The 9326-nt window shown below is 36.9% G+C and overlaps 1 protein-coding gene across 1 annotated transcript; it reads left to right on the forward strand.

Moving 5' to 3' along the window:
• Positions 1–6683: 6683 nt before the first annotated feature.
• On the forward strand, positions 6684–8562 carry LOC107816127 (small ribosomal subunit protein uS13z/uS13y/uS13x). The gene is made up of 4 exons (XM_016641813.2): positions 6684–6808; positions 6919–7079; positions 7846–8034; positions 8232–8562. Exons 1-4 carry the CDS (start codon positions 6806–6808, stop codon positions 8335–8337), a joined length of 459 nt encoding a protein of 152 aa, XP_016497299.1. The 5' UTR covers positions 6684–6805; the 3' UTR covers positions 8338–8562.
• Positions 8563–9326: the final 764 nt, after the last annotated feature.

Below are 9326 nucleotides of genomic sequence, written 5' to 3' on the forward strand. Positions count from 1 at the left end.
CTCGAGGTACACTCTGTAAATTTGACTTGGGACTGGCGCAACTGTATTATAACATATTTGTAGGAAGGAGTACTCCGAGCAGACAAAAAGGAAGCTAAAAGGCTTCAAATTCAGGCGGCCATGTACAACATCATAAATCATGACCTATACAAAAGAACGTTTGGAGGCCCCTTGGCGAAATGCCTAGGGCCGAATCAGACAAGACGTGTGCTCGAGGAAGTACACAAAGGCCACTACGGTGCCCACATAGGCAACCGAGCCCTCATTAGATGCCTCATTCGAGCAGGTTAGTATTGGCCTATAATGAAGAAGGAAGCCATCGATTACGTCAAGAAGTGCAAACAGTGCCAAATGTATGCACATATGATACATCAAGCGGGCGAACACCTCCACTATGTTACTTCGCCATGTTCATCAAATGGGGAATGGACATCCTCCCAGCAGGGCTAGATAATGTACGTTTTCTTTTGGTTTTAACTGACTACTTTTCCAAATGGGTAAAAGTAGGTGCATTCACCCAAATACGCGAACGGAAATCCTCACATTTATATGGAGAAACATCATATTCCATTTTGGTATCCCCAAAGAAATCAATTGTGATAATGGGCCCTAATTCACTGGAAAGAAAAACGCTGAATTATTCAAAAAATGGCACATCAAGCGAATACTCTCCATGCCATATCACCCCGCCGGTAACGGTCAAGCCGAATCCTCCAACAAAACAATATTGAACATCTTGAAGAAAAATCTCGAGGACGCCAAAGGACTATGGCCAGAATTGCTACCAGAGGTACTATGGTCCTACCGCACCACGCAAAAAACAAGCACAGGCGAAACGCCATATTCACTAGTCTACGGGACTAAAGCCACAATACTAGTCGAGGTCGGGGAACCCAGCCTGAGATACTCCAATGAAAGCGGACAAAACAATGACGAGAACAGAAAACAAGACCTCAACGAGGCAGAGGAGCGAAGAGACATGGCTTACATAAGAATGGTAGCCCAAAAACAACAAGCAGAAAGGTACTACAACAAAAAAGCCAAAATACAACCACTCAAAGTCGGAGACTATGTTCTCAAGGCCAAGACACAAGCGAGCAAAGATTCGAGAGAGGGCATTGAGCCTTTATCTGTTTATATGCTTCCCCAACATGCAGTATGTGTGTTTTGTATGTCGCCTTAGATTTTTATCCTTTGAAACCAATCAGCCTAATATCCACCCTTTAGGACTAGTAGTCATAAGTGTCTCCGGGACTGATAGGAATGGGACGGGTAATAACATGCAATAGTAATCGAGACCAATCCACGCTTTAATACCTTAACGGGGTGGGAAGGGTAGATATGGATATAATGACCAGTGCGTTAATACCACGTGTAACCCCTCTTTTGAGGAGTGATTACCGTATGTGATCCATATTAAATATAAACCTAGGATCCCATTTCCTTTTATTTGCAAACTCTTTTTTTTAACTCTTCTTTTAATTGTTCTTTTTTTTATGTGTTTAAATCCCCTAATATTTGAGCCCGTACTTGTATATCTGCTAAATTCACAATAACTGTCTGGCCGGGAACCACACTAGTGGATCCTGAGGGGTGCCTAACATCTTTCTCTTGCGATAACTTCAAGCCCTTACCCTATCTCTGGTTATTCAAATGACTTAGAATTGAAGGCCATTGGTGTCCTAATGCACCTTAAATCATTAGGTGGTGACTCTTCAAAAATGCAAGACCCAGTTCCTGAAAGGAACGAGTTGTCCTATACCAAATGTCACAAACCCGATTTCGCGAGAAAAAGGGGGCGCGACAGTCATCAAAGAAGCGAAGAGGGCCACCCAGGGGAAGGGTCGCAGGTGCGGAGTTTGGCGCGCAGATGCGCATCCGCAGAAGTGGAGAAGGAACCGCAAATGCGAAATCTGGGCATTTGCTACTGGACCGCAGGTGCGATCGTGCGCCACAGAAGTGGGGTCGCAGGAGCGGTCAGTGCTTCGCATGAGCGGATTTGCTTGGGCTTAAGTGGAAGTCGCACGTGCGATGAAATTTCCGCAGGTGCGACTGTTTGGCTGCAGGTGCGATGATCGCTGGGCAGAATGCTTTGTTAAGTACGGGATTTGGCTCACTCTTCTCTTATTTTCTCTTGGTTGGGAGATCCGTAGAGCTCTTGAATAGGAGATTTTCATCATCTATTGCAAGGTAATTAAGTAATTCTTGCATATTGTAAGTTAATTTCATGAATTTCATAAGGATTTAATATGGAAAATTGTGGGATTTTTTAAGAAAAACCTAGAATTGGTAATTTTTTTTTAATTTTGACCACGAAATTGAAAATGGAATTAGGAATAAATTATATATTTGAGTTCATGGTGTCATGGGTAATTTTCATCTTTGAAAAATATATATTTGAGATCGTGCGATGTAAGGGAGGCATTTTATTGTGATGCGCATGCGGCGAGATAAGGGTGGCTTATGCACGTGCGGCGACATAAGGGAGGTATTAATTGTGATGCGCATGCGGTGGCATAAGGGTGGCAATATTGATGATGTTATGTGATATTTTGGGGGGTTTTCCTTTGATGTTGTTCATGTGCTGGAACAAGGTTAATATTTGTTCACATACTTATTTCTTAAATGTTCCCGTCTTGTGATCTATGAGTTTTTAGTTGATTTTTACATACTATTACATGCTCAACTTCTATTGATATTTTGTTGATAAAGATGGGTTATTCTACATTGAGTTGTTATTATACGCTCTACGAGATTGTTGGTATTTGTTACATTCTGTTGTTAGTTTTTTTTGATATATTGCACATGTTATTTGACTAGTGAGTATCATAACTTGAACCTCGTCACTACTCCACCGAGGTTAGTCTTGATACTTAGTGAGTACCAACTGTGATGTACTCATACTACACTTCTACACATTCTTTGTATAGATCCAGGCACTTGAGATCGAGCTGATCGTTAGAGAGATGTGTTTGAGCTTGGTAGAGACTTCAAGGTATCCCTTGCTATTCCGTTCGCAGGCCTCTTCTTGGGGCAGTGGTACATGCCCATAAGCTCCAGTACTAACAACAAAAACAATACCAATTTCTTTAAGGGAAGAACAACTAAAGTATCTTGACATGGAAAAGAATTCACTTTATAAACCAAACAGTCATTCAATTAGATCAAAACCTTTAAGTAGTTAAATAGGAGGAGGCACCCTCTTTACTTTATTTTTTCTATTATTTATGTATTCCAAATAGTATTGTACTCTTTGAGACTTGTTATGTATTCCATATAGAGATTATGACTCAGTATTATTGGATTTTGAAAAGTTGATTATTATGTCCATGTTGTTCATATTATTGTATTTTGTAATTTTTGTTAAATTTAAAGTTGTTATATTCTAATTTATATCGTTATATGATAGGCTTACCTAGTCTTAAAGACTAGGTTCCATCACTATCTATGGTGGAATTTGGGTCGTGACAGTTTTGAAAAAACTTCAAATCCCCGATTTGAAGTTGGATTTGGATGAAACTTGTATATTTGGACTCATGTTGGAATGAGTGATCAGGATTTGTGACTTTTGTTGTGTTCCAGGAGGCAAGCCCATGTTGACTTTTTGATATTTGATAAAGATTGGAGCTTTACTACTTGGAATCGATTTTTATAGCCATGTTTGGTGTTATCGAGTTATTTTTGACTAAATTTGACCCGTTCGGAGGCTGATTCGAGAGGCAAAGGCTTTTTAGAGTATTGATTAGACTTGTTTGAGATAGTATCTTGCCTAATCTTGTCTGAGGTAATAACCCTTAGGCTTGTGTCGTATTCATTTAATTGTGATGTTGTGATATGGCGGATATTCGAGGTGACGAGTGCATATGTAGGTGCTATATATGAAAATAATCGGATTAGACTTTAAGTTTCTACTATGTCTTGATTTGATTGTGGCCTCTCTTTGATACATGTATAATTTATTGTATGACTACACGAGCTTACCCTTTTCATGCTAAAGATCATGTTTTAGGATTTTCATTTCCTAAATTGACCAAGTTGGGCATTTATGGGATCATTACTAAATTGATTTGGCCATAGTCATGCTTTATTTGTTGAACCTTCATTCACATTTATTTATTTTCATGCCTTTGTGCACTTTGTTGATAAATTGTGGGCGTAATTCTTTTGTAAATGATTTGCCTTATTGTATTATTGTGATTATGACACATGTAAACATGTTGGGCGGATTGTTTGGGCGTTGACACGAGATTTCGTCGTGCAAATGTGATTGATATTGCTATTTTATCGGGTGCGGAGCGATAATGGTGGATAATGCTCTTGTATTAATTGTGGAGCGATAAGAGCAGCTATTGCTATTGTGTCGGGTGCGGAGCGATAAGTGCAGATATTGCTATGTGTTGGGTGCAGAACGGATATCGCTATTGTATCGCGTACGGTAAGGGCAGATATTGCTATTTTATCGGGTGCGAAGCGGAAAAGGTAGATATTGCTATTATGTTGAGGTGCATCGTGACTGTAAGGCCCTGTAAAAGTTCGCCAAAGATTTAAGGTTTTATGGTGCCAAAGTCAAGCTATTATGTTCTGAAGGTTGTAGAAGCTCGTCAGGATATAGATTTATGGATTCCGCAATGCATCGTGAAGTGGGTAGAAAAATCGGCAGGATAGGGCGATTCTGCGATTAGTTTTATGCAAACCGTGAATCGATTTTGGTGACCGAAGAATAATTGCAGATTGAAGCAGGAGCAACTAAATTTTGAGGGTTATTTTGCGGTGGGTATGAGGATCGCATAACTGTTTCACGGATCGCATATCCATCGCGAAATCAGTAGAGGCACTGGTGAATTTTTGAAGGAGAATGGAGAATTCGCGGTTCAATGTACGGACTGCAGAACCAATTGCCTGCAGACCTATGTACCTGTCCAGTTCCAACTCAAAATCTGGAGGGCCATTTCACGGACCGCATAATGTTTCACGGTCCTTTCCGCAATCGTAGACCCGACATCGGAGGGGTATTTATGAAAAATTTCTAACCTAATTCTATTCTAATAAAAAGGCCTAAGGGGGTTATTTTGTAGAGGAAATCATATTATTTTGAAGAGAAGGCATTAATTTGAAGAGAGACGGAGAAGCTCCAAGCTTCCGTTAACGTATAACACATGTAATACATATGCTATATATAAAATTATGCCAATTTTTTAAGCACCTATTTTGGTCTCTTGAGTCCAAAAATTGTTATTCAAGTTCCGGACTTGTGTTCAGAAGGTCCGGTTAGAACTAAATTGTATTTATAAAAATACATTCAATCTCATGTCTATCAAAATATATATTTTTTATTTGTTAGATTGAAACAAGTAAAAAAGTAGATTATTTTAACTTGATTAAACTAAAAAAAAATTAAAACTGCAATTGATTTTTTAAACTTATTTTTGTAAGAAGATATTATTTATTATTTAATACATTAGATACCTATAATTAGGGGTGTACATAAGCCGGGTTGATTCATATTTTTCAATTACCAAACCAAATCAATTGTCTCTGATTTTTAAATCTATAAACCAAACCAACAAAAGTCGAATTTTTCAATCGCGATTTTTCTCGGGTTTTTCGGTTTCTTCGGATTTTTTCCGACAAAATCTTCATAGCATAAAATTTATAATTTATATTCTAATATTTCTTAGGTCCTATTAGGATAAACTATATAAGATATTACCCAACAAATAATACAAAATAATATAAGGTGAATCATCATTATATTAAAATACTCAAAAAATCGCATAAGATAAATATTGCTAATTCATAAGCCATAATAAAAATAAACATAATCTAAAAGTATAAGTCATGTTAAAATAAGTACGACTAAGTAGTACTAAGTATTGATTACATGACTAAATAATATTAAAAGTAATGCATTTTCACTATCTAAGCCGATGCAAAATTAAAAATATAAATATTCAATACTATTGTCATTCCTAGTATTGACTTGAATTTTTTTTTGTTAGCAATAGTATTGTTTTGATTATGCTTTGGGCTTTATTTGAGTTACTAATTTTTATAGGTTATAAAACGTATTTGACCATTCAAAAGTTCTAAATCCAAGCTTGAAATAATATATTAAAAAAGAGAACTATTAAAGAGTTTAAAAAATATTTATAAATTACATTACAATAATTATTTTTATGTATAAAATATTTTTAAAACTTGTATATATGTAATGTCGGGTTGGCTTAGTTCCGATTTAACTTTTTTAGTTAATACCAAATCAAACTAATTATGGTCGGGTTTTTTTTCTAACACCAAACCAAATCAAACCAAACCATAGTCGGGTTTTTTTTCTCGTTTTGACTCAGATTCTCGGTTTGATGCAGTTTGTCTGTTTCCTTTGTACACCCCTACCTATAATAATTTAAATTAATTTTAAATAAAATAATATATTTTAAATATTTGAAAGTATTTTTAATATTTAGGAGATACACGCATATAGATATAATAAGCGAATAAAGCTTATTTAATATTCGTATACTTATTTAAAATTTTTATAATCAAAATGCTTATCTTTAAGCAAAAAATATATAAAACGGTCTAATTACTAGTTGTGTGTTGTGAAAGCATGACGTGTGCGAAAAAAGAGAAAGAGACGAACAAATATGTAGGTGGCTTTTGCGCCCTAAACTTAATTACGATACTACCCCTTTTCATTCTATATAAAAAGCGTAGGCACTAATCTCCGCCAGTAGGGTTTTGGAGCTCACGTCTCTTGAATACAGAAGAAGCCGCCGCCGCACAGAGCAAGATTTGAAACCTAGCAATGGTTTGCCCTAAGCACTTACTCTTTATTCTCTTCGCTAATATACTGCTAAGATTATTGTACTGATCAATGTTTTGGAACTTATTTTCTGATTTTTGGCTGTTGGATCTCAGTCGCTCGTTGCAAATGAAGAATTTCAGCACATTCTTCGTGTGCAAAACACCAATGTCGATGGGAAGCAAAAGATCATGTTCGCTTTGACCTCAATCAAAGGTATCGGTCGTCGTTTCGCCAACATTGCCTGCAAGAAAGCTGATATCGACATGAACAAGAGGTTAGCCCCTTTAAACTGGCAGTTGTTTAGCTCTCACTGAAGATTCCTCAAGTGTATTAAATGTCCATTTGCAATGGTGTTTCTATTTCCCCCTTTTAGCTTATTGCCTTGTTAAAGATTCCACCTTATTATACTATTGATTTGACAGAGAAATATTAGTTTTGTTTGCTGGTTTTTGATGTATGTTGCTTTTTAACTTTTCAAAGATTAATTGGTGTTTTATTTTGTAATTGTTTTTGTCTTGCATTATTGAGTTAAACATTAACCCGAAACTTAAATTAAGTTATAGTCATGAATAAAGATGATAGAATATATTTTGCCTAGAGCCTGATGGCGCTTTGTTTTTTCTTTGGGACCGAGAGTGATTACTAAGTGTTGTATAACAGAATGGCTCTTTTAGCAGGGAATCTGAACTAGTATCTTTAATTGTTTTTTATCTCTCTAGTATATGGCATGTGCAACATCTTTAAGACATTTTTAACAGTTTCAAGCAGGGATAATTTCCATCCCCCTTTTCTTGCTAGCAAACAGTCTTATTTGTTCTTACCTATCCAATGAAATTTTGGCCAAGGATTAAAGATTCTCTTTCAGCTCGCTTTAGAATTTTCTGTGCATTGTTCTTTGAGATTTTTGTGAAGGTTGATTTCATCTGTAGTTTGTTGGGCATGATATGAGGGTAAAACAGGAGTTAACAATCCTATAGATTTTTTACTGCTTTATATTTATTTCTTGAAACCTGAGTTTGCTTTTATGCTCTGTTCTGTAGGGCGGGAGAACTTACTGCTGCAGAGCTTGACAGTGTGATGGTGGTTGTTGCAAATCCCCGTCAATTCAAAATACCTGATTGGTTTCTGAATAGGCAGAAGGATTACAAGGATGGCAAGTTTTCACAAGTTACCTCTAATGCTCTTGACATGAAGCTTAGGGATGATCTCGAACGCCTGAAGAAGATCAGGTAGTCTGTCATCCGATGCTTTTGCTGTTTAAGTATTCCTCTTTGTCTTTGGTAATCAAAATATGGTGAATTCTCACTTGTAGTTCTCAACCAAGGAAAACATATGGTAAATGAGTAGTAGTTTTCTAAATCTTGCTTCGCTGTGCTTGCTTTTTATTTTTCATCTTTACTAAATTTATATCATCTGATGGTTACAGGAATCATCGTGGTTTACGTCACTACTGGGGTCTCCGAGTGCGTGGTCAACACACAAAGACCACAGGGCGCAGGGGGAAGACTGTTGGTGTCTCCAAAAAGAGATAAATCATCTACTTGCCAGTTTCAGTTTGTTATGTGCTTTCTCTTTATGTTCTCCGGGCGATATATGTTTAAGATATTTTAGGGGATTTTGTGTTGGTATGCTTAAATTTTCTTTTCCGTTGGTGGATTACAGTATAATTTTGTTCGAAAGTGAGATGGATTTCTCTGCTTTATGATCTAGGTTTTGCAGAATGCTCTTGAATTAAATTGAATGAGTAGTTCCTTAAATGTATTCTGTTCTTTCGACTGTTTGAATGACGGGTTGGGAGCCTGAATTTGAGCATCACGATGTTGTTTCTAGGTTATTCCCAGCACTCAGGTAAACTAGCTATTAGGAAGACTAGTATTAGAGCTTATGGCAACGAATGATTACCCCGGTGTGACTTAAATCTATATCAGTAGAGATCTCTTTGGATGTTTTGATCTACCCCGGGGGTGTTTCGTTTAAACCATGCACTACCAAGGCTAATATTTGATACTCGTAGGATATACCCAAGTACAGTAGCAATATTGAATGTATGGGCAATTCATAGGGATCCTTAAGTGTGTTGAAAGGCCCTACAAACTCAAGCCTGAGAGCTTCCATTTCGATCAGGTAGGAGAACTTGTGCTGGTCTTCCTTTAGCAGAAGAGAATGCTAATCTTTATTTTGGCTTTCGTTGCTGCTGTATGATTTATGAGGAATGTTTATTTTTTGGGTGCCAAGTAAAGCTAAAATTTGGGAACAATTTTGGTGTTGATTAGTAGCCTGACAATGATCAACAGCCTTAGAACAGATATTATACGTTTATGGGATGATGTGGACAAATAGCAATGTAATTAGGTTTTTGTCATTGCAATGGCCTGTTAGGTCAGCCCCAATGTCCGTTAATGTTATTTATTCACTCTATCTGTGACGCATCTGGTTTTAACGGTCGTTTCAGATATGGTGGTTTTATCCCTTAGTTATAAACTTATAGGAGTAATAAAAAATGTAGCAGTGAATTCTGGAT

Source organism: Nicotiana tabacum, chromosome 11 (genome assembly GCF_000715075.1).
Source record: "Nicotiana tabacum cultivar K326 chromosome 11, ASM71507v2, whole genome shotgun sequence".
In the NCBI taxonomy this organism is placed as follows: Eukaryota; Viridiplantae; Streptophyta; class Magnoliopsida; order Solanales; family Solanaceae; genus Nicotiana; species Nicotiana tabacum.

Bases quoted from the DNA above. Each gene is read 5' to 3' on its own strand.
- LOC107816127 (XM_016641813.2), top strand. The intron at 7,080-7,845 runs GTTAGCCCCTTT...TCTGTTCTGTAG, and splicing joins GATATCGACATGAACAAGAG to GGCGGGAGAACTTACTGCTG. The intron at 8,035-8,231 runs GTAGTCTGTCAT...TGATGGTTACAG, and splicing joins GAACGCCTGAAGAAGATCAG to GAATCATCGTGGTTTACGTC.